Genomic DNA, 24554 nt, shown 5'->3' on the forward strand with positions numbered 1-24554 from the left:
ACGTGTAGGACAATCCTGTTACGAATTCCTCAAGGATCAATGCAAGTAATGTGGCGGCTGGTCATATCAGCTTAGTCCTCGACGACCCCACGCCTGGTTTGTGCGCCCCCAAGAAGGTGGCTGCTTATTGCACGACCCCTTAACATGGTTCAGTGAGCATAATCTTCTCCGGACCTCCCTTGGTGATGCTGTAGTAGGAAGCAGGTAGCATCTGCCTTATTGCTCTATACTCGTACTCATCGCATATGCAAACTGTATTCTGTCTACAGCATTATACAAAAAGTCCTTCCAGCTAACACTCCCATCCTTGCCTTTCCCCCATTCCAGTATCATACCAATTCCTCACAGATCCCCATCTGTACCCTTCTGCCTAAGAGACAATGGTCTATGCTTGGCAGCTGTGGCTTTCGCCTCGACCGCAGCGCTCGGTCATCGCCTCCAGCTCGCACATCTACTCCAACAACGACGCCGCGCTATTCAAGTTCCTAAAGGAGGAGGATGGCCGATGGGTGGTGAGAGAAACCCACTTCATCGATAATCCCTTGGTGAAGAACGGGCTGTCTGGCCCGCCACTGTAAGGCACCCTCGTCGTTTCTCCTTCCTAGCTTACATGTGAGTCGTGAATAGGCACATACATTGGAAGCAATCCGAGTATTTCAAGGTTGAGAAAGGCATCATTGGGATCCATAAGGATGGAAAGGAGATCAGGGCTACAAAGGATGACGGCGTAATTGAAGTGCCAGCTGGAACGAGGCGAGTGTTTCTCTTCTTCCCCCTTATTCCTTCGAGCCTTCGGTGACCTTCAGCTCTCTCTTTCCGTGAGGATCAGTCGCAATAATATCTGATAATGACTCCTAGGCACAAGTTCTGGTCCCATCCTTCCAACCAGGAGGACCTAGTCTTCAAGGTGTGGGCCGAGCCTCAAGGCTTGGACAACAGCTTTGACGAAAGATTCATCCGCAACCTCATCGGGTACCAGAGGGACTGCCAAATTGCGAAACTGGCCCCATCGGTGTTCCAGCTCATGCTGATATGCTATGATTGCGCAACTCTCGCCACACCACCATTCTGGATGCCTCTGTGGCTTCTTGGGTCGATCCAGTATATCCTAGCCTACTGGGTTGGGGGCTACTTGTTAGGGTACGTGTGCCAATACCGCGTTATTGCTTTTGCTTGTCGTACATTAACATTGGGTGTGTGGTAGGTATAAGCCCTCTTATCCCGAATATTACAAGGGATCAACGGATAAGGAGGCAATTCGCAAAAGGTCATGACGACCATGGGCATAAACTGGCTGCGACCTAAGCAATTTGTACGGTAACTGAATAGCACCCAATACCCTTTTGAACCTGTGTGCGAGGAAATCCTTCTGCATTCCGTTATCGTAATCATCCACCATATCAATCTGACCTCACGACCTCTTCTATGACATCCTCCAGGTGAGCAAATGATAACTCAGTCATTGTCTCATCCCATAGCTGCTTGGCTATCTCCTTTGCTTCCGGTCTGTAGATGATCGGTGCCATCCTAATGTCTTGTTAGCCAGCAATGTCATCTTCAGATACTTGATAGGTAGATACTCACGGCCGTATCTCTCCATCTTCGGTGTACTGCCCATGCGCTTCCTCTCCAAAGCTAACAGCAGCATGCACGATGGACAGAGCTCCGACAGAACTCGGCTTTCCAATCACACGCCTGAAGCCGTTCACGAGGGTGCCTGTAAGAGTGCCATCTCCGTCTCTAGTGAGCGCCGTTCCATAGCAGAAGCCTGGATTGACGGCATCGATCGTGACAACAGATGCTGGCAGTCTCTTGGCCAGTTCCGTCAGATAAAACTGACCAAGGAGCTTGCTTACTCCATATCGCTCTTGCATATCCCATTTCTCGGTCTTTTTCTTGAAGATGGGCAGAATAGGCCGCGATTCTTGCTCTTTGAAGCTGACCCAGCCCGCCGTGTCGGATGATACGAGGACCAAGCGGCCTGGAGAAGCTCCTGGCTTTGACTTGAGAGCGCCTAACAGGAGGGTCATCAGAAGCATGCTAGAGAGGTAGTTGATCTGTACGCATTGCTCGTAGCCAGTAACTGGGTTGAACGTTTCTTTGGCCTGGAATAATCCGGCGTTCAAGATGGCGATGTCTAAACGGTCCAGGGCTTTTGCTCTATGCGCAATATTTGTGATAGATTCGTATGACGAGAGGTCCAGGTTCCAGACTTCGATCTCCTCAGGCGCGGCTCCAGTGTCAGCCTGCAGCTCTTTTCGAGCAGCATCGCCCTTTGACTCGGAGCGCACAGCGAGTATGAGCTTTGAGAGCCCTAGGCGTAAGAGCTGGCGAGCTGTTTCCAAGCCAAGGCCACTGTTGGAGCCAGTGACAATAGCGACCTTGCCGGAGAGATTCACATCTGGGGCTAGGGGCGGCGTCTTTCCAAGCAGCTGTCGATACAGCCACTGCGACTTGCTCGCCTCTTTCTCGGGCGTAATAGAAAACTGAGGAGATGCCATCGCAGCGACTTGAGAAAATGCCCTTTTCGGGATACGAGAACTGGGAAGATTTTGGGCAGATGGTGGGAGGCCTTGGTTTGCTTGAGCTACCCAACTAACACCTGGATATGGGCGGAGGGAGGAATTGTGCTTGCGGGCCAACGGCGTTGAAGCTTGGCTATGGCTTCCAGAGCGGGGGAATTACGTGTCCGAGCAGGTCCGAGTTGAACAATGCGGTTGCACAGGTGACACAGGTGATGTAATGTGAATATTACCAACGAAGAGGAGGGCAGCTACCAATTGAGAAGCGCCGATGACTGCGGCGGCGGTGATTCGTGATGTATATCCGGACAAAGAGGTACAGCGGTTCCATGAGTGGGCGGAAGCCGGAACCGGTGATGGTCAGGATTTGGACACAAGTAACACTGAATCAACGACGATTCCTAAGGTAGCCTTTCATCAGGATATATTATTACCGTGCTCGATAAATCCATCATGTAACAAGATTTACCATCCATTACTCTGTAGTCTACCGTCATGTCATATCCGCTACATCATGTATAGAGCATATAAGCATCAGTACTAGGCTTCACTTTCTTCGGGGATGTTCATTTAGACATACCTACGAACGGAACCGGACAAAGGCTTTGGATGACCCTGCCGTGCAAGCCTCCTCAGAACCTATATCCGTCGAGTCAACGCGTGCCAGCACCTACTGCATCCTGAGGTTCGGACTTCGGGCTTTACTACGCGTACGCCATATGAGATCTCTCCGGCTGGTGCGAATACACGCCCCCACCACCTATTCGGATCCCAAAGCCTAAAGGCCTTGATCCAGCTCCCCTGCCGATCAGGCACGTATTCGATGAAGCCTTCCGTCAGGCTATCCGATTACTTCTAGTACTACTAGGCCGGGCTGAGGTTGTGTAGAGCGAGGTAGTATGTCCGCATAAGCCACAGTGGTCACATGCCTCCTGCGTATGCTATCGAGCTTCACATGTTAATATGAGGATGCAGGATCTAGCTGGAGGAGCCTACAAGGCGCATTCCATCACGTCGGCCTCGTTTAGGAAAATGAGCTGAAAACCCAATACTCCTGGAATAGGTTCAAGCGTTCGGGCCACCAAAACTTCCAGATGTTTTGAGCTGTTCCCACACTATCTATTCCAGGAGAGGGATCAAGGGAATCGCTCAGCGCAATGGCCGTGGCAATCCATGGCAGCCCTGATACTTTTGGCAAGTCGGCTGGTATACAGCATGAATAAATAGTCGCCGCGTATAATCCAAGCCGTGACAAGCGGACAGAGAGAACACCAGACTCCTTCTTTGTCGTTCCATTCGTCTTTCGCTCATCAACTTGTTTCCTACCGCGCGATGGCAAGATCGTGGATTTTGTCAATCATTGCTTTCATCGGCATCCTGGGCAAAGCTGCTGCGCTTCCCCAGGGCTACAGCGATTTGCCCACGGTCGATTTGAAGCCTCTGCTAATTGACCCAATTCGTAAATGGTCCTCCAACACAACCGTTTCATTCCCTGATTCGCCTGCTTTTGAGGCTTCTACGGAGCGCTGGACAATCGCCGACCCGCCCACCTACGTGGCTGCTATACGGCCCGGCACAGAAGAAGATATCAGCAAAGTAGTGAGTAGAGCAAACAGCTCACTTACAGTCCTCTCAACAATAGCAATCCTTCTGACAACATCTAGATCAATCTTGCCAAGTCCAGGAGATTCCCATTCTTGGCTCGTGGAGCTGGCCATGGCTATTCTGCCAGCCTTTCAAAGTTTCAGCACGGCTTATCACTGGACCTGAGCCAATGGAAGTCTCTGAAGATTGACAAAAAGGCCCAGACGCTCACCGTGGGACCTGGTGTTACCTTTGCTGAAATCTTCGACCCTCTGTTCAACGCCGGATTCTATATTCGTACGCACCAGTTGTTCCGACGCATGATCTGGACCTTCGCGACTGACAATCGCATAGAAACCGGCAGCTGCTCATGTCCCTCCATGATTGGCGTTACCATCGGCGGTGGCATTGGAAGATTAATGGTATGACCCTCTCCTCATTACGCTGTACAACTGCAACCAAGGCTATGCTCTCGTATTCATGCGTCCTGCAACCACTATAGGGGAAATACGGCCTCTTGATGGACGCTCTTCAGTCTGTCCGCATGGTGGGAGCCGACGGCAAGGTGAAAACCGTCTCGGCAACTTCTCACCATGATCTGTGGTGGGGAGTCCTCGGTGCCGGAGCCAACTTTGGTGTCATTACGTCGGCTACGTACAAGGTCCATCCATTGGTCAACAATGGCGATGTTTTCCTTGCCGACTTCTTTCTCCCTGCGTCGAGGAGTCGGGAGTACTTTGATATGGTAGAGACCCATTACAGCAATGCCTCTGCCAATGTGGCTCAGATTGTGATTGGCAGCTGGAACAGAACGACCAACTCGGTAAGTCTCGTCTTTTACCCGTCACGAGGGTGCAAGTCAAAGAATTAGAGTTGAAGAATATTGACAATACTCAGGTTCAGGTTGGTGGCAACTGGGTTTATTATGGACCCGAGGAAGAGGCTCGCAAGGAACTGGCCCCGGTATTCAACCTCAATGCGACATCAGTTACGAGAGTGGTCAAATGGAACCAAATCATCGACCGGTCGGGTGGCGGCTTTGACAAGTTTGTCTGCCAGCCAAATCAGCCGCGGTCTCTCTTCAGTCTGAACCAGAAGATTTACTCGGCCGATGGCTACCAGCGAGGCTTCAAGAAGATTGAGCAGTACTTCCATGACTACCCTGGCGGGCGAGATACGACTCTGGTCTATGAGATCTTTCCCAACCAGGCAGTCGCTGCTGTACCGGATGATTCGACAGCGTTCCCGTGGAGAGATTTCAAGGGCTTCATGTAAGTATCTCATAGTCCTCTCCCCTTTCCCCTCTCTCTATCTTACCTCTTGCCTTGCTGGGTCGGAGCTGACGCTCACAGCCAAACGAACTTTGCTTGGGCGGCTGGAGATGAAGTCACAGCAAAAGCTTCGAACAGACTTGGGGAAGAGCTGCGCAATGACTTCGCTGCCACGTCTGGATACTCTGAACAGACTATTTTTGTGAACTACGCGCGCGGAGATGAGTCCATCGAGAACATTTACGGCAAGCGAAAGCTACCTCGTCTGGCGAAGCTGAAGAAGAAGTATGACCCGTCGAATCTCTTTGCTTACAACCATCCTCTTCCAACACAGTATCCCTGAGATTTCGGGAGTATTTGTGTCCTTTACAGATTATTGAGAATGTCCGGTTGGAGCTTGCATGAGTTTCAGCGGTTTACAAGATGGTGGATTTAGAGGTCCTGCAGTCCGGACCAAGGTAGATGATATAGATCAGTCAGACATTTTAGGCCGTTTTGTGTAGTCGTTGAGATAATTGTTCACACATCATGCAAGGAGTTCATGTATGGCCAAACAATGCCAACTACATGTCGTGAGATGTTTTGCAAATGTTGCTGAAGCCGTTGGACGATGTGTAAACGTATATCGGCGATGCTGATAGGTCAGGTGTAATATTTCGCTTTTACCAAACAAAGAAAGCCCCATTCCCATCTCCGCGTCTACAGTCAACCCTTACAAGAACAAGTTCAAGAAAGGGACTGTAGTAGGTCCTCATTCTCATCATCCAGAGGCTCATAGTCTTTCCACTTGAGACCTTCCGGGACAGTCTTCCACTGCATATGCTCATCCAGCAATCCGGCCACTTTGCCCCATTCTTCTTTGACTGCTGCAGCCCTACTCTCGCTCCTGGGAACAATATCAGCCACGAAAGGCATAGGAGATATAAAAATGCCGTCTTTGATGTTGTCCACGTCGGGAATGATCTCGTGTCCCGTTTGCTTGTCCACCTGTCGCTTCAGGTCAAACGCCCAGAGCGTACAAGCGATGGCCAAGAAGAGCGACCGGTCGGCAATGTGCATTCCTTGACACAGTCTTCGGCCGGCGCCGAAGACAAAGTGGTCGCGCTTGGATGGATCAGGGTTGACGGCTGCTTGTGCAGAGTTTTGGTTGTCGCCCGCCCAGCGAGCAGGATTATATCTTCGTGGATCAGGGTGTCGCTTCGGATCATTATGAATCGCCCTGTATTCTCATCAGTAGAGCAAAAACCTGGTCGAGAGATGTAAAACATTCGAGACTTACCAAACATTCATTATAATCCCAGCATCTTTGGGGATGTGATAGCCCATATATGAATCGTCTTGGATTACAGCATGGGGGACTCCCAGAGCAGTAGCAGGCATCCAGCGCAAGCTTTCCTTCATACAGGCGCGGATATAAGGCAAATCTAGAAAGTCGTTGAGATCAGGCATGCGGTCTCCGCAGATACGATCAATCTCCGCTTGAGCTTCTTTCGCAACCTCGGGAAAGACGAGCATCGCCTGGAAGAAGCCGATCAATATGATGGCCGTCGTTTCGGAGCCAGCTTGCAAGAGAGAGCCGCTCAAGTAACAGCCAAGCTCATCGGAAAACCCATACTCCTTTTGCGCGCGAAGAAGATCAATGGCGCAGCATGGCTATCTGTTCTGTTAGCTTGCTCGACGTCTTCACTTATAAAGACGGTGTATCATGCCTTTGCCGTCCCGCTCTTCAACTGGTTCCGAGCATTTATAAAGTGTTTCATAAACAGTTCCTTCTCTCTTTTGTAGTATCCCTTCCCCAACCGCCTGACGGGGAGGAGAAAGTCGGGTAACAGTCTTGCGATGGGATATAAATCGAGGATGGCGGCAGACTGCAGCGGCGAATTCGGTCAGTCGGGCGCGTCTCACCAGATTGCAATCAGCTTACCTGACTTCCGGTCAGCTTTGACAGCTCTTCGAAGTTCTATAAGCAGCTGTGAGTGGATATCTTCATCGAATTGATAGCAGATATTACAAACTTCGAACATCTCCAGTAAATTCTTGTCGTCGCTTTCTGGAGTCCGGTAACCGAAAGCCATCTGCGTGGTCAAAGAGGTTGTATATCGACGGATATGGTTTAAAAACTCTCCTGGCGTCTCAAGTAAGCCCATCAACATGGCTTTCACCTCGAGATCCTGATACGGCACATAAGTCCGAGAGACCTTAACACTGAGAACGCCATGCGCAAGCTTTCGGGTCATTTTCCACACAGAATTATTTCCCTAACTTCGCTTTAGTCTTTTGGTGAACATAAAAGAACACAGGCAGGGTCTTATACCATGAAGAGTGGTCGATACCCGCCACTCATGATTTCCTGACCCATGTAGAGCTCTGGCCTCCCCGAGTAGATTGAACTACGCTTGTCTAAGAGATCCTTGACGGCCACATCTGATGATAGGACAATCGCTACTTTGGTTCCCAGCATGAGCGAGTACACGGGTCCATATTCCTGCGCCCATTTCTGAAACTGCAGGTGGGCATTCTTTGTGGGCATTTGGTGAAGGTTTCCGATCAAAGGCAAAGTTGGCGGCCCAGGAGGATAGTTGCTCGGCCGTCGCCCGATTCTGCTGAGCTGCCACAGCAAAATCGATACGGCACCCAAGCCTAAAGCTACCCAGACGTTGGGCAGATTTCCAGTCATTGTGCTCATTGCACAGGAAATGAATCTTTCACTGGAGGAGTATGGCCATTCAGTATGCGTATAGTGTGGAAGTTCAGCACAGAGACGGCACACGAAAAGGGAGCTCAAGCCCGCATAGCAACTCTTCTACCACGAGACCATGCCACAACACCGATGCCGCGGCTGTCCGGTTTGCGTATGTGGAGATTGTCTTCAAATGAGGGAGGATTGGGATCCTATTGATCCTTGGCTTGACCGGCTGAAGGCATGTGTAACTCTCTCATGTATGCCATCATCACAAATTATATTAAACACTGCCTATCTTTAGCCACGCTTTGCATGAGTTCACCGTCAAAATACGTACTCCGGAATCCCGTAGGACAGATGGCATCATGTTGTGTTACCCTACGCGTAGCCTTCCTCATTTCTGTTATGGCAGAGAATGCCTTGTCTTATTACACAATGCAGACATCTCCCGTAGCATAAGCACAATGGGGATGCGGAGCTGGCTGTAAAGTTGCCGGCCCGGTGGCACATCTATCGTATCTTCAACGTTGTGCGAGGTCGAGTAAGGCGAGGCCGCGGATACGTTGCCTCTCCTCGGAGCTACCCTGATCGAATGGGGATAACAGGCGGCACTCACGATGGCTAGTAGACAAAGAGAGTAAGAAAGCGTTCATCTTGACCGTGCAATGATGCAACATCTGAAAAGCGTGCGTTACCTGGGCTTTTGTTGTAACTGTTTCGCGAACCTTGAAATTCGGGTGCGTGGCTACCCTTTCGCTCAATTCTAAGTCGATCATCGTTCGGTCGATTAGCGACGACGGAATCCCACTTCTCACAATAGTTCTCGGGCTCTGCCAAGCGTTCGGTGTCAAGTGTCCAGTGTCAGCCATGAGTCGCGTCAACAAATTCGCTCTGGTTACAGGGTAAACACTCCATAACAACCGCGCCCACGGGAGACTGCTAATTGAGGTCTCAACAGGTGCGGGAAAGGCGGCATTGGCGAAGCTCTTGTTGGAGAATACGCCCGGCGTGGCATCTTTCCTATTGCAACTGTGCTCCCCGATGAGAACAGCGACCATCTTGCGGCGGAGGGCATCACCTGGTTTCCTCTGGACGTGACTGATGAAGAGTCCGTGATCAGCCTCAAGGAAAGGATATCTTCACTTACTAATGGCTATCTGGACTTTCTGGTAAACAATGCGTAAGTGTGCTTCACATGTTTTGACCCTATCGCTTCTGACATGAGAATAGTGGCATATGTATGAAGGCCCAATCTAAAATGGACTGGAGCAACACTATTATTGACTACCTCCTGGGATATCACAGGCTACACAATGACTGCCATTGACACTGACGTTGATGCGGTACGACGAATGTTTGAAGTCAATGTCTTTGGCCCCATGCGGATGGTTCATCACTTTCACGGGATGCTCATCCAGGCCACTGGGACCATTGTCAACATTGGGTCCATCGGCGGTGTTGTACCATACATGTACGGAGGTATGGGCATTCTCTGCGAACATTTCTGTGCGGTCGAGATGCTAATGATTTGAAGCGTCATATAACGCATCTAAAGCTGCTCTCCACCACTATTCCAATACTCTACGACTTGAGATGTCACCATTCAAGTGAGGCTCATGGAAAAGAATAATGCGCCAGGAACAGTTTGCTAATCTGCACTTTAACGTATCTTAGTGTCAAGGTGCTTACCGTAAGACCACCACCGCAGACTGCATGAAGTCTGAACAAACGCTGACGAGAGCGGCAGGTTATCTCTGGGGAAGTCGGCACCAACATTCTCAAGAACGATGTTCACCGAGCACTACCTGAAGGTATGCCATCGTCCCTATCACAGTATGTCCATGGAGACTAAGAAGTGATCAGGGTCATACTATGCACCTCTAGCAGATGAATTTCGAGATCACGTCCAAAGGATGCCCAGTAAGCGCTTGCAATACAGCTGATCTGATTGCAAAAACTGAGAAAGAAATTCTAGAGACGACAAGTAGATTCGAGTATGCCTCAAACGTGGTATCTCAGAGCTTGAAATCGTCTCCCGTCCCTTGGCTCTGGACTGGCAGTGCTACTGGCGTCATCCGATTCTTGGACATGTTCGCATGGCGTACAATATGGGTAAGTACAAGGTCCTCTGAGAATTCGGGACTTCAAAAGGTGAATTGCGATGAACTAATCGGTATTTGTATGCCGTAGGACTTCCTCTTCTATCGCGAGTTCAACTTGAACAAGGTCAAGGAAGCGCACCTTGCTAAGAGAAAGAATGCATAAAGGATATCTGCGTCGTTGATAGCATAGGCTAGTCGAATAGAAAAATTCTTAGATAATGCTTTCAAATTTTATATGAAGCACTCCGGCTTGTGTGAGATAGTCTATGCAGCGAAGTCTTTGAGGGAGATACGAAGAAAAGGCACTTGGACTATGTAAAAGGGATAGATCCAGGGGAATAGGTGGTACCCATACATACTTGGACTAGCTATCAAGCAATATGTGCATTATGTCAAACAAAACTATTACCTTATGTAGGTATGACCCAACTACTATACATGACAACCCACTTTTGGATATGCTTGGAAAGACTTTTCACAAATATTGGGAGATTGTACACCATAAGTCATATATATAATGAATTGATCTCAAAAACCGTGTGCCGCGTCTATTGGATACGAAGCAGTACATCTATGCAAGTTCACCTCGTTTATCGACCCTCATAGTACGGCTGAAGCTCATTCAGTTCCTCCTTGAGCTCTTGGCCATTGATAATAATAGGCTTGCAGTCGAGCAGAACCCACATCATTCGGCCCGGCAAGGTCCCCCCGCCGGTGATGTTGTGCCATTGATGAGCACTCGCACGCTGAACGCTGACGTCTCCCTGCCGCATAATCCGGGACTCGCCAGAGTCCAGAATCAACTTGAACTCGCCTTCAATGACAATGCCATAGTCAAGCGAGACAGCTCGGTGCATAGGGGAAATCACGTCAGGAGCAAAGTCAATCATGCGGCATACAGAGCCGTTGTGAATGTGAAGAGGAGGCTGTGGGCCGTTAGTAACCGCGAAATTGAACATCATCATGGCAGTTCTTACTTCGTTCTCCTTGGCAAATTTGAGGTCTACATCGCCGTTCATCTCAACAGGCGTGTCCTTAGTCGAGTAGATGATGTTGGCAAGGGCCTGCTCATTACCAATGACACGGTGATGGTCGCCGCAATCGGTCTGAATGAAGACGCCTTTGCCCTCGGCGTTGTGGCCGGTGATGTGTCGGACAGTGCGGCGAAGGCCTGGGGCTGGGAAAGTGCTCACATAACCGGCACTTGTGAGTAGGAGCTCAGATTCTTGCTGTTCTTGTTGCTTATCGGCCATGGTTGCGTTTTGAGGTGCTCCGTCTCAAGGTCTTGATTCAGTAGAGAAGGAAATGAGCTGTTATGCTACATATAGCTCTATTTAACAGGATACCGGAATCAAACCAAGCCGTTAAGTAACCCCATTACTTTCCAACAGCATTTTGGCAAAGAGTTTGACTCCTACGATCCTTTCGACAGTCGAAGTGTGCCCATATTTGGGTATAGATCACAGCTTGTTTCTCAATGCCCGTAGTGTCACCTCATTGTCGTTCAACCCCCTCGGTATCCAACAAAAAGGGCTCGGCCCGCCATTTATGCAAGCCTACAGTGAAAGTCCCTCTATTATACTTGGGCGCTCACAGGAGTTCATTTTTGCGGTCTAGCTTCTTCGACATGCATGAAACTAAAGAACGAGGCTGAGGCTGAGATGTCCCGGCCGGTCGCTCACACCAGGATTCTCAACCAACCGGATCTGCTGCAAACCCTCCATTGCATGCTTGACCGCCCCTTAAGCATGACATGTAAGCATAGTCCCCCCGTCGATGATGAATCCGCACCCCGTTACATAGCTTGATCTCGGGCTACAGAGGAAGATCACCGCATCTGCCACCTCCTCCGCAGTAGCGATACGACCCAGAGGGACCATTCCCTTGACCCAGCTGTCTATGTCCACACCCCCGTCCCGGGCATTCTGGACCATGGGAGTCTCCACCCACGTGGGACAGACGCAATTGACTCTGATGCCGTGGCTTGCGTTATCTAGAGCTGGAGAGATCAATGTCAGTACGTAACATTGTCAGGATGCCTGAATGAGGCCATCGCCGCAAAAGGGGCTCATCCTACCAGCATTCTTGGTCACACCGAGCACCGCATGCTTGGCCGTCGTGTATTGCACCAGGTCAGGAGCTGCAGCAAACGAATTCCCCGAGCCCAGAGTCACAATCGAGCCGCGCGTTCCTCCTCGGCCCGGACTATCAGCATCAATGGGCTTGAGCTCCTGGAACTGCATGGTCTTAGAGACGCTCCGAAGGAGCAGGAACGTTCCCTCTACGTGAATCCGGAGAAAACGGCTGAACTCGTCAAAGTCTGCCTCCGCTATGGGCCGGGCGAACTGAACTCCGATCTGTGCATGGATGAGCTCTCGCCACGTCAAAGCGGCGGGGTCTTGTCCTCCTGAGGGAAGATGGGACTTACGCCTGCGCAATTGATGCAGTAGTCGATTCTGCCAAAGGTCGCGACCATGTGACTGGTTGTCTTTATCACCGATTCTTCCTGCGAGACGTCAACTTGACACGACTCGGCACGAAAGCTGGCAGCTGTTGCAGCGGCTCTGCATTCAGCGGCAGCGCGGGTTGCAGCCTCGATGTTCATGTCCGCGATAAGGATGCCAATGGCACCATCTTTGGCCAGGCCGAGAGCGCATGCTCTTCCTATTCCGCTTCCTTGGTACATGTTAGCAGATCCAATGAAGAGTCTAGATAAGCATGGGGGTGAATATCGTGCTTACCACCCCCTATGATGAAAGCATTTCCGTTAATGTTCATAGCTTAAGACGAGGGTGTGCTCTGTCATGTAGTATAGCCCTTGGATCATCAGTTGGCTAACTCGATGTTGGGCCGAAGTGAAAAGAGTAGTGAAGCTGCAAGGTCGCGGATCGTCCAGGCATGAGATTGACCAGACAGGCGCTTAATATAGTTATCCATCCGTACATAATTCTTCAGAGACATGATTGACGTCGAGGACCGTCCGCATGCAGGCCTTCAAGGTCGAAGGAATAAAGTCAAATTACACGCTGGAAGTGACATACATAACACTTGGGTGCACCATATTGCATTCAACTTGAAACATGTCGGCTATGACAGACGCTCTCTCCTTGCGAACATGGTTCCCCCCATATCAGTGGCCATCTACGATGAACTTGCAATCACTGAATGCTGCGAGTTGCCGTATTGACGAGCTTACTCCAACTACTGAACTGTCCCCATGTTGTCATAGCATAATGTTCGGAAGTTGGTATCGTTCAGCTCGTATGTAGTACGCTATGAAAGCCTAGAAGATCAACACCCGGAGCCAACGAACTATGGAGACGCTTCGGAGTTATTCCATCTGCATGTGTCGGTACAGAGATCAACAGTCAGAGGTAAAATCTCCGTAAAAGCCCCTCCAGAAAGAAAGCCACGTTGGATTCACCGAAATCCCTGCTGCATAACGGATCACAAGATATAGTGGCGAAGAAGGTCTAGCCGCAGCTCATCCCATCACGAGGATTCGTATAACGGATCTCATAGGTCTCACGACATCTTTTCGTATCTGTCGTTAACGGCGAGGATCTGAAACCCCACAACAACGGTCCATTGCCGAAACATCTCGTGGGTGATGTCTCTTGAATGAGCACGGATTGTCCGCGTTTACCCCAACTTGAGTAACCCCAGAATATACACCGTTGGATGAATCCAGACATATTGCTGCTTGTGGCTTATCCTTATGGGTTGCCTTGCGAATGGACCTCCGACAAGCGGCTATTCAGCTTCGTTTATGCGGTTTACATACTCTAGTTTGTCCGTCAGCCCAGTTTACTGCACGGGCTTATCTCACCTTGTTGCTGATGCTCAATAACGGCCAACCAATGTGGTCTTCATTGTCCAGATGCGGAAATGATGGTGCGAGCAATCCATAGGGATTCTGGAATCTTGACTCCCTTGAGGCATGATAGCTTGCTTTGGTATACGTCCGTGAACGCCAGCTTTTCCCCAGCCGCCACTCGCCTATACAGTTGCTTGACTGGTCCGTTGTCTTGAATGAGGCTTTGTCTGATTCTGAAATGTGACGAGGCGCAATAGGATCTCGGAATCCTCTCTTAGCATCATCTCAGTCCAACGGCTTGCTTTAGCTAGAGTCCTTAGGGGATGTAAGAACGAATAGGGTGGGCTGAGGGCGTTGTTGCAAGCATGGCTCTGATGTTCTAGACGAGAGAAGGGTGTGTAGTAGATGAAGATAATGTCAGATGCGTGGAAGGTTATTGAGTTGAAAGTATTAATATGACATTGTCTCTCTTGGTCATAGGATGTTGAGTCAGAACTTCCAACGCAACGCTTTGGCTCTTTATCTCTTCCAGACACATCTTGAGATCCCAAGGCCTCTTTCGTCAGTTTCTACTCAACATGTTCACCCTCGAGCCCGCTTTGGAAGCCCTTTCCGACTCTGACTCGGTGCTTCGTGGTGCAAAAGATGCCGTTGTCGTCACCGAGACAGCCTACTTAAGCGACGAGGCGCAGGAGACCTCTGGACCTTCTAGTGACTTTGCCGTTGAAGATAATACAACATGCATTGTTGGCATGGGTCAGTACTATGCACATTCGGGTTGATATATGAGCTCTTTGCTAACATCACTTACCTCTACAGCTTGCCATCTCCCTGGTGGAATCACCTCACCATCAGGGCTTTGGGACTATGTCTACAACAAGAAATCGGCCCAATGCACTGTACCGCTGGATCGGTACAACATTGAGGGTTTCTATCACAAAGATGGCAGCAGGGCTGGTGTCATGAGCGTAGATGGCGGATACTTTATCCAAGAAGATGTTCGCAACTTTGATGCCTCCTTCTTTGGTATCAACAACCTCGAGGCGTCTTACATGGATCCCCAGCAGCGAAAGCTGCTTGAGGTGGTGTATGAGTGCTTTGAGAACGCCGGTCTGTCGATGGAAGATGTGTCCGGCTCCAACACGGCGGTGTTTGTCGGCAACTTTACGGTGGACTATTCGGTCATGCAGTCTCGTGATACAGATTATGTGCACCGGTTAGCCGCTACGGGTGGCGGCACGTCGATCATGTCGAACCGCATCAGCCATGTCTTTAATCTCCATGGCCCAAGGTAAGAGTCTTCCACCTTGCGCTCACCTCTTTGATGAGGGTAAAACGATGATCTGACGGAATCCTGATTTTGCTAGTTTCACTCTGGATACTGCCTGTTCATCCACCATCTACGCTCTCCACCAGGCTGTGAACGCCATCAAGAATGGCGACTGCGATGCTGCCATTGTTGCGGGAGCTAACCTGATCACATCTCCTGAACAGCACTTTGGAACAGCAAAGGGTGGCTTTCTCTCTCCCACTTCAGCATGCCACACGTTCGACATCTCAGCAGATGGCTATGCACGCGCCGAAGCTCTCAATGCCATTTACATTACAAGGCTGTCATCCGCAATCAAGAGTGACCGCAAGATCCATGCTGTCATCCGTGGAACAGCCATCAATGCGTAAGTCCCTTATTCCTTAGCTTAGGGAGTCTGATAATAACATGGCGAAGCAACGGCAAGACTCCCGGAATCACTTTACCAGATGCCAAGATGCAGGCAGCGGTCATCAGAAAGGCCTATCAAATCGCAGGGCTTTCGTTTTCTGACACGGACTATGTCGAATGCCACGGAACTGGGACTCCGGTTGGCGATCCTATAGAAGTGGATGGCATCGCGGCCTGTTTTGCAGGTCGCGAGGGTGAGCCTCTGAGAATTGGATCTGTACGTTTCCTCTCTGCCAATCTCCTACATCATATACTGACGGGAAACTATCAAGGTCAAAACAAACATGGGCCACAGTGAAGCAGCCAGTGGTTTGACATCCATCATCAAAGTGGCTCTTGCTTTCGAGCACGGCGTGATTCCACCTACATACGGTGTGAAGAACTTGAACCCCAAGTGTAAGCCACCCTTGAGTCGAGCCATACACTGAGTCCTATTTACTAAAATTTTCTCCAAGTGAGACTCAAAGAGCGTAACATGAAGGTGTTGACCGAGAATGAGGCCTGGCCCAGAGCACTTCGTCGGGCCGGTGTCAATTCCTTCGGCTACGGAGGTGCCAACGGCCATGTCATCCTCGAGTCTATTGACAGCTACTTCGTCGGTTCGCTGGTCTCCTCTCCTATCACCAAAGCTTTGCCTTCTCCCTATCAATCCGACAAGGATCAGGTGTTTGTACTGCCCTTTTCCGCTTCATCAAGCAAGTCGCTGGAAGCTCGCCGTAAACAGGCCATCGAGGCGTTGGAAAATACCGAGGCCAACGAGGCGAAGGCACTCGCTATCGCGATGAGCAAACGGCAGACCAAGATGCGCCTGCGAGACTACATTCTTGTTTCTGCAACACCTGGCTCTCAACCGACCTTGTTAAAGATCGCTGATGTTGGCGACAAGGCTGGTTCAGGCGCACAGCCTCTCCCATTTGGGTTTGTCTTCACAGGCCAAGGTGCTCAATATGCCAACATGGCCAAGGAACTCATTGAGCAGGACCTCCATTTCTTGGCAAGCATTCGAGATCTCGACGAAGTCCTGCAGAGTCTGCCCGCCGAGTACAAGCCTTCCTGGACCTTGGAGGAGACGATTCTCGATAAACCCTCAGAGAGCAAGATCAACGACGTGACTCGCAGCCAGCCGATTTGCACCGCCGTCCAGATTGCTCTGGTCAATACACTCCGTAGCTGGGGAATCACTCCAACGGCTGTCATCGGTCACTCTTCTGGCGAGATTGCTGCTGCGTATAGCGCCGGGCATTTGACTGCAGCTGAGGCCATTGTGGCAGCATACTTCCGAGGCTTTGCTGTTGGACAACTACAGTCTCGTGGCTGCATGATGGCCGCAGGAATTACACCAGAGAGCGCCAACGACTTGATTGACAAGCTTGGCCTGAAAGAAGTACGAGTTGCTTGCGTGAATGCTCCCGAAAGTGTTACGCTTAGCGGTGCTCTCAAGGATATCGATGCTCTTCAGGCAGAGCTGCAGAAAGAGGGCAAGTTTGCTCGCAAGCTTGAGACGGGCGGCCGTGCGTATCATTCGCATATGATGGCTGAGATTGGCGACTTATATGAGTCTCTTGTTACTCCCTATATTACTACCAAAACCGCCGCAGATATGGATGCCGCAATGTTCTCTACTGTCGGTCACTCGCCCGATGACTTGGAGGCCATCGAGCTCAAGGCCAACATGGCATCCTATTTCCGAAGGAACCTTGAGCAGCCAGTGCAGTTCAGCGCAGGCTTGACGGCCATGATCACAGGTCAAAAGCATCATCTGATTGAGATTGGCCCTCATTCAGCTCTCAAAGGCCCCATCCAACAGATTCGGACCAGTGCCAAGCTCGACAAGGAAGCTATTCCCTACTCTCCAACGCTCGTCAGAAAGGAGAATGCCTACTTGTGCCTGAAGAAGCTTGCTGGAACGCTCTTCTCCTACGGTCACAACTTGGACTGGCACGCTGTGAATGGCGTCTCGCGGTATCGCGCACTTCCCACTCCGCCCCTCGCGTCGTATCCCTGGGATTACTCCAAGCCCCTACCATGGCACGAGCCTCGAGCCAGCATTGAGCACCGTCTCAGAAAACACATCCGCCACGAGCTTCTTGGAACGCGAGCTACGGCTGGTAATGGCATTGAGTGGTGTTGGCGCAACATCCCGCGCATGTCCGAGATGCCGTGGCTGCGCGATCACAAGCTCGGCGAGACACAAGTTGTTCTTCCTGGGGCGGCTTACATGGCCATGGCAATTGAAGCTCTCTCCCAAGTCCAAGACATCAAGGGTAAGCTGATTGCTGGTGAACCATTTTCCTTTGAGTTCGAGAATGTCAATATCAGCGCAGCTTTCGTCGTGCCTGAGGAGAGCGACGCCGAGGCGGATAACACTGAGCTTCACACGGTTATGTCTCGACGTAAGATCTCGACCGCAAACACTTCTGGTGATTGGCATGAGTTTTCCATCTCTTCTTGGGTATCCGGCATTACGACGCTGCACTGCATGGGCAGCATTCGACTTGCTGAGCCGAAACTGAAGCCTGAAGACGGATCGGTTCTTATTCCTGACAACGGGCATGAAGTCTGGGGCATGAGTCGCTGGTACAAGAAAGCAAAGGAAGAGGGCCTCAACTTTGGACCTTCATTCCAGTCACTCACCAGTCTACATACTGACGGTAACCGAGTATCGACGGATTCCATTGCCACGACATTGCTTGATCCGCCGTCTGCAGCTGCCACTGGCATGTTCTACGCCACGCATCCGATTACAATTGATGCTTGCTTCCAGGCTGCCATAATGGGTGGTACTGCTGGAAACATCAACACTCTACGGGCTTACGTGCCGGTCTTTATTACCAGCTGCTCGATTCAGATCCCCAAGGGCGGCGCTGCTAGCCTCGGTAGTGAAGAGGTCAGAATTCACTCCCGCATGGAAAAGACTGGGTTCTCTACTCGGGCAGTCGCTTTTACGCTTCGACTTCCTGATGGCACACCAGCCATTGACATGCCACATCTGAGGATGAACGCGTATACTGGAAAGGCCCCCGTTGAGCCTGAGACGAGCATCTACCTCCAGCGCCAGCCCTGTCTTCGTGTCCAATGGAAACCCGACGTGCTACGTCTTCAGCCAGAGTCTGGGGCCGCCATTCAAGAGTATATCGCCTCTTTTGCGGCTTATCAGTCAGAGGATCTAAACGACAATGGCGCCCTCATAGTCTTTGCTGCTCTACTCGACCTCTACGCTCACAAGGTCCCTCGCATGAGCGTGCTCGAGCTGGGACAAGATCGGTGTTGGACTCCCAAGGATTGCCAGTCAATTCTAGGCAAAGATACCGCGTTCCCACGTTTCCGACTATGGAATGATGGAAAGCTTGGTGATGATGGCAAGATTATCGTTGAGAACACCAAGTACTCTGGGCAGTACGACGTCGTTCTGATTCCGCATGTTTCCGTCTCCAGGAAACTCTGGCCCAGAGCTGCAGACAATATCTTATCGCTGGTTTCTGACGATGGCATCATCATCACCCGCCGGACCAAAGATGCCGTTTCTGCTCTGCAGGATGCGGGTTTCATGTTAATGCAACTTTCGAACGAGACTCTTATTGCAGTACGCGGCCCCAAGCAGACAGAACTGGAACACAAGAAGGTGATCATCATCAAGCCCAGTCAATCTTCTTCATCAATAGCTCTTCTAGCGACCGCCGTGGAAGCTCACCTGAGGAACTCTGGCGTTGTGCACGCCAGGATATTAACCCTCGACAGCATCGCGTCTGCCAGCCTCAACGAGCACGTCACCTGCGTGTCTCTCCTGGAGATGGAGCACGAATTCCTCGCCACCATCAGCAGCGAGGACATGGACCGCTTCCGCAATGTCACAGACAATGTCGGTAGCCTCTTGTGGCTGACCGGAGCAAATATGCTCTCTGCTCCCAACCCGGACCTCACATTGTCCAGCGGCCTCTCCCGCGCCCTGATGCTGGAACAACCAGCCCTGCGATACACCATCTTAGATGTCGGCGCGGATATTTCGAAGCCCAACTACGTAGATTTCATCTGCAACAACGTCACAGCGGCTTTGACATTCCGCTATGACACAGACGACAAAGAATTCATCCAGAAAGATGGAGTCCTCTACATCAGCCGCTTTGCTCCCGACGTCGAACTCAATGCTCTCTTCCGCCAACGCATGAGCCCAGACACCATGAAGCTTGTTCCCCTTGGAGAAGTTGGTCCGGCGAAGCTTTCAATTGGCCAAGTCGGCATGACGGATACAATTCACTTCCAACAAGTCTCAGAGCGAAAAACTGCACCTCCAGCCGGCTTCGTGGACGTCGAGCTTCGTGCCGTGGGCCTCAATGCAAAGGACGTTTACGCTCTCAATGGCCGTGCCGAAACTCGCTCCGCCACGACAGCGCTCGACTTTGGAGGCGTCGTCTCAGCGGTCGGAGCAGATGTCGAACATCTCAAGGTGGGAGACAGAGTCGCTGGCTTTGTTCCGAACCACTTCGGCACGAGGGAGCGGGTTCCTGTGCAGGCTGTACATAAGATGTTGCCGGAGGAGGAGTTTGCTGTCTTGCCAACTCTCCTGACCGTGTACTGCACCGCTCTGGTTGCCCTCCAAGATCGGGCTCATCTTCGAACTGGGGAGACCATCTTGATTCACTCCGGAGCCGGCGCCTTTGGTCTCGCCGCCATCATCATGGCCAAGCACATGGGCGCCACCGTTTTCGCAACAGTCGGCTCACAGTCGAAGCGCGACTATCTCGTCAATGAGATGGGCGTGCCGTCTGAAAACATCTTTCACTCGCGCAGCGCCTCTTCCATGGACGACATACTCGCTGCCACCGGTGGTCGAGGCGTGAATGTCATTGTCAACTCCCTGGTTGGCGATCTCATGCACGCTTCTTGGTCCTGCATTGCTCCCTTTGGACGCTTTGTCGAGATTGGAAAGCGCGAGCTCATCGACGCGGGCAAGCTTGACATGCGTGTCTTTTTGAAGAACGCGACATTCACGGCGTTTGACTTGTCCGAGTTCTTCTATGCTGAAGAGAGCTACTACCAGGATGTGGTTTACGGCTACACTGCCCAAGTCATCGAAATGTACCGCGCGGGCATCATCAAAGCCTCGCCTATCGCGACTTTTGACGTTGCCGATATTGGCCAAGCTTACAGATACTTCGGCAACAAAGACCGAGTGGGCAAAGTCGTCATCTCGCTGGAGAATCCCAACAGCCTGGTCCAAGTCGTTCCCTCGCCATACCAATCCGTCTTCGATCCGGACAAGACGTACCTGCTCGTGGGCTGCCTCGGCGGTCTCGGCCGCAGCCTCAGTCGCTGGATGATGTCTCGCGGCGCCCGCAAGTTCTGCTTCCTTGGACGCTCGGGATGCGATAAGCCCAGTGCCGCTGAGCTGGTGAAGCGCCTCCGCGATGCCGGCGCCCACGTGACTGTTGTCCGTGGCGATGTTTCAAACGAGGATCATGTTCGCGAAGCTGTTGCGGCCTGTGCAAAGGATGGGCCGATTGGCGGCGTTGTTCAAGCTGCCATGGGCCTCAGCGAAGCGCTGTTCTCTGTCATGACGAACAAGGCATGGCACACTGGGATTCAGCCCAAGTGGAAGGGCTCCTGGAATTTGCACAATGCTCTTGAGGGTCATGATGAGCAACTCGACTTCTTTCTCCTGACGTCGTCCATCTCTGGCAGCTGCGGCACCGCCACGGAGAGCAATTACTGCGCTGCCAACGGCTTCCTCGATTCCTTTGCCAGGTGGCGTCGCTCTCAAGGCAAGCCCGCGGTTTCTGTCGGGCTCGGTATGATATCAGAGGTTGGATATCTCCACGAGAATCCGGACATTGAGGCCATGCTGCTCCGTAAGGGAATCCAGCCGCTCAACGAGGACGAGTTCCTACAGGTCCTTGACTATGGCATTTCCGGCCCCGGTAGTGACGGCGAGTTTATTCGAGGCGTTCCCATGACGAACGAGTCTGCGCATATACTGACGGGTCTGGAGTCGTATGGCGTCCGCAAGCTGATGGCTCAAGGCTTCGAAGTCAACAACGGCGTCATGGATGAGTCTCGCACTTCCATCCTTGCCGCATCTCTACTCTCAGAGAAAGATGCCAAGGAGGATGAGAAGGGTGCTGATGTCGGCCAGCTCCTCGCCGCCGCCGAATGGGTCAAGGACGTCCCTAAAAGCGCGCTGTCTATGCTCATGCCTGATGCGAGCGCGCCCACCATGCTGGAAGCTATCCTGCGCTTGACGAAGAGGCGCTTCAGCAACTTGATCCTAATGCAACTGGATGCGGTCGATGACAGTGCTCCGCTGCCTTCTTTTGGTGTTGATAGTATGCTGGCCGCAGAGTTCCGGACGTGGTTCTTCAATACGTTCAAGATTGACGTGCCGTTTCTTGACATTGTCAGTCCGCAAAAGTCTCTGCGTACGCTGGCGGAGTTTGTTGAGGAGAAGCTTGTTGCCAGCTGGTCTGGCTAACGACTTTAGCCCATTATGTTCTACACAGCTTCAATCGATCATATGGGAATGGAACTGGTGAAGATGCGGCAGTGCCTTTGGTGATGTTGACTTAGAGGTGGGTTCAACTCATTTTGGCTTCGGCGGGAGACTTTGATGGTTTCCCTGGGTTTATCTTTGGAATACGCATAGAACTTGTATGATCTTTTAGCATCGCTTATACTATTTCTGTTATCAAATCCTACTTTCAGCTTTCTCATAGACATCCCGTCTCAAAAGTCAAGATGGTCCTTGTGATGCCTTGTGGATAGACGAACTACTCTCAGGAAAAGATATGCTTGAGAACCTTCCGGGCATGCTTGTAGCCTGGCTCAGCACAACTCTGTATAACCTGTGTCAATTACTGCCTTATCGTGCTACAAACATCAGTATTCAGGATCCTGGTACAGAATGTCGTCCTTCAACGTAAGGTACAAGCATCATCCGCGACTTAGCAGTTTAGAGTACTGCCTATCCTACGATGAGAAAGTCTTACGACGACCATCTCCAGGCAGCGTACTTCTCATTGTCAACTCCAAGAGTACTACTTGTACTACAACAGCCCGGATAACCTTTCATGCATGGACCCCGGAAACAGCCCAGCACACCATGGACGTAAAGACCCTGCGTGCCTCATCCTTGCCCGCCTTACAACCTCAGCAGACCCAAGTTCAGCCCCTTCATCTTTATCGCCGACCGTCATAAGGTCACACTCATCGGTAGTCCATCCCAAGGGCCTTCAAAGTATCATATTACAGCTCACCAAGCTAAACCGCCCCTCAATGCGAGGATGACTCTACCCTTCACCCCATGACCTGCTCGCGTCGCGAGGAATCGCGATAGCCAGCCAGGGGTCCAAGGGACTTGCTGGAGCGGCCCCACGGATCTCGGCGCATGCGAGGGCCTGTGATGTAGTATTACTACTAGTACTCTACTACTAGCCAGCTGCTACTAGTACAACTCCGTATGAAGCACCACTAGCCAAGCTCGCCTATGTCCCGCGTGTTAAAAGGAAGTTGACGCCATGAACGGCAAAACGGCGCGCGCTGAGAGGCTGATTGTCTACGGAGGCAGCTCCGACGAGCCAGAAAAGATGATGAGGGGCTGTAGGGCTGCGATGCAGTCAGCTCACATCTACAGGGCGGTAAAGGAGCAATCGGAGGCAAGAGGTTATCTTGTAGATCCGGGGAGATTTGAGGCTCTTCGTTTATCACAAGCTTGCTGTAAAGCTTTACCGCATGATCATGGCACGGGCATATCATTACTCGCAACCGTGTGTACAGCGAAGCGGTGAAAGAACGGAAACTTTGAACGAGTCGACAAAGTCGTCGCCGTCTCTCTTCCGCAAGGCAACTTTTCGCTCTGCCGCGCGTCTCAACGATGCTTCATTTCGCTCATCGTAGATGCAACGAATTCCACGCCCAAGTGGCATCTGATACATCAGAATCGGCCAAGCCCGATAACCTTGATGCCTGCCGTATTGCTCATAACGATACCATCAGCCCTTGGCAACCCATGAAATGGCCCCCAGCGGCAGTAGTTGTAACAGTGACCATCATCCAATATTTGCGGTCTTCCGCCCCTAGCGAGTCATAGTGTTTCCACGCCGCGTCCACTAATAACACCTGTCCTAACTGGCTGCTAACGGTTTCTCTGAGTTTCCTGTTAATGAAGAAGACCTTGCTTGGGGGCGGTTTGCTTGAATAGTGACATGCAGCCCCGTCGTGTCTTGTTCATGTCTGGAAGCTGAATCGTCATGATAATGCAAGAAGACCGTGCGTCGTAACTCATCCCTTAATAGGCCCCCCCATCGGACCGCGACCGAGGTTACACAGAGCGGAAACGGCGTCTAATCTCCTCTACGGGCCGGCCAGGTCCGCCGCGTACCGGATAACGTATCATATCGTAACGGAAAGATGGAGAGTAACTCGGTCCGTGTACCAAACATGTCCGTGAAAGTCGGTGTCGAAACATTAGGTGGGCTTTGGTAGCATTCTGTATCTGGATTGGTGTTGAAGCTGCAACGGACCGTCATTGGCCTCATCGTTTTTCCACGCTCTTCGGCTACGATCCAGCGCCCGCAGCGCAAATAGCTGCAGCTACATGTAGCCCCATGGCCACGTATGAGAGTTATTGCACGCCTCGGCGTCATCCTAATGCATCATACATGCTCCTCCAGCTGTGGTAGATACTACTGCCGCCGGCTCGCTCGCTTGGCTTGTCTGCAAATCTCAGACATCTAACCGCCATGCTACGATCAGTGATGGCATGTCTTGGCCGTAGACGGACTCAAACAATACGTAGACAGTGTTTTCTTTACGAGGAAAGGGCAACGCTCGCTTCAAATCCTCTGCCCATTGTCTTCTTTGCT

At 51.3% G+C, this 24554-nt stretch overlaps 6 protein-coding genes across 6 annotated transcripts; 3 read left to right on the top strand and 3 right to left on the bottom strand.

Annotated features, from left to right (window-relative positions):
* Positions 1–380: 380 nt before the first annotated feature.
* Positions 381–1274, top strand: BBK36DRAFT_1182743 (hypothetical protein; the record flags this gene model as incomplete). The annotated part of the gene is made up of 4 exons (XM_024896324.1): positions 381–574; positions 628–753; positions 859–1140; positions 1205–1274. The coding sequence occupies 4 exons, from the start codon at positions 381–383 to the stop codon at positions 1272–1274; spliced, it is 672 nt and encodes a 223-aa protein (XP_024746393.1).
* A 126-nt stretch (positions 1275–1400) lies between these two features.
* On the bottom strand, positions 1401–2501 carry BBK36DRAFT_1171878 (NAD(P)-binding protein; the record flags this gene model as incomplete). Its single annotated transcript, XM_024895637.1, has 3 exons — positions 1401–1527; positions 1585–2462; positions 2499–2501. 3 exons carry the CDS (start codon positions 2499–2501, stop codon positions 1401–1403), a joined length of 1008 nt encoding a protein of 335 aa, XP_024746394.1.
* Positions 2502–3854: 1353 nt separating this feature from the next.
* Positions 3855–5725, top strand: BBK36DRAFT_1182748 (FAD-binding domain-containing protein; the record flags this gene model as incomplete). The annotated part of the gene is made up of 6 exons (XM_024896325.1): positions 3855–4121; positions 4187–4403; positions 4461–4528; positions 4609–4929; positions 5004–5377; positions 5459–5725. The coding sequence occupies 6 exons, from the start codon at positions 3855–3857 to the stop codon at positions 5718–5720; spliced, it is 1509 nt and encodes a 502-aa protein (XP_024746395.1). The 3' UTR covers positions 5721–5725.
* Positions 5726–6103: 378 nt separating this feature from the next.
* On the bottom strand, positions 6104–9880 carry BBK36DRAFT_1171880 (cytochrome P450; the record flags this gene model as incomplete). The annotated part of the gene is made up of 7 exons (XM_024895638.1): positions 6104–6596; positions 6657–7030; positions 7087–7245; positions 7302–7337; positions 7393–7635; positions 7692–8017; positions 9856–9880. 7 exons carry the CDS (start codon positions 9878–9880, stop codon positions 6104–6106), a joined length of 1656 nt encoding a protein of 551 aa, XP_024746396.1.
* An 872-nt stretch (positions 9881–10752) lies between these two features.
* BBK36DRAFT_1182761 (NAD(P)-binding protein) lies at positions 10753–12944 on the bottom strand (the record flags this gene model as incomplete). Its single annotated transcript, XM_024896326.1, has 6 exons — positions 12904–12944; positions 12591–12838; positions 12240–12519; positions 11982–12161; positions 11140–11333; positions 10753–11088 (listed from the first exon to the last, which is right to left on the bottom strand). Exons 1-6 carry the CDS (start codon positions 12938–12940, stop codon positions 10753–10755), a joined length of 1275 nt encoding a protein of 424 aa, XP_024746397.1. The 5' UTR covers positions 12941–12944.
* Positions 12945–14557: 1613 nt separating this feature from the next.
* On the top strand, positions 14558–22165 carry BBK36DRAFT_7685 (polyketide synthase; the record flags this gene model as incomplete). Its single annotated transcript, XM_024898548.1, has 6 exons — positions 14558–14735; positions 14799–15270; positions 15347–15655; positions 15706–15916; positions 15972–16095; positions 16155–22165. 6 exons carry the CDS (start codon positions 14558–14560, stop codon positions 22163–22165), a joined length of 7305 nt encoding a protein of 2434 aa, XP_024746398.1.
* Positions 22166–24554: the final 2389 nt, after the last annotated feature.

Source organism: Trichoderma citrinoviride, assembly GCF_003025115.1.
Source record: "Trichoderma citrinoviride strain TUCIM 6016 unplaced genomic scaffold BBK36scaffold_14, whole genome shotgun sequence".
NCBI classification, from domain to species: domain Eukaryota; kingdom Fungi; phylum Ascomycota; class Sordariomycetes; order Hypocreales; family Hypocreaceae; genus Trichoderma; species Trichoderma citrinoviride.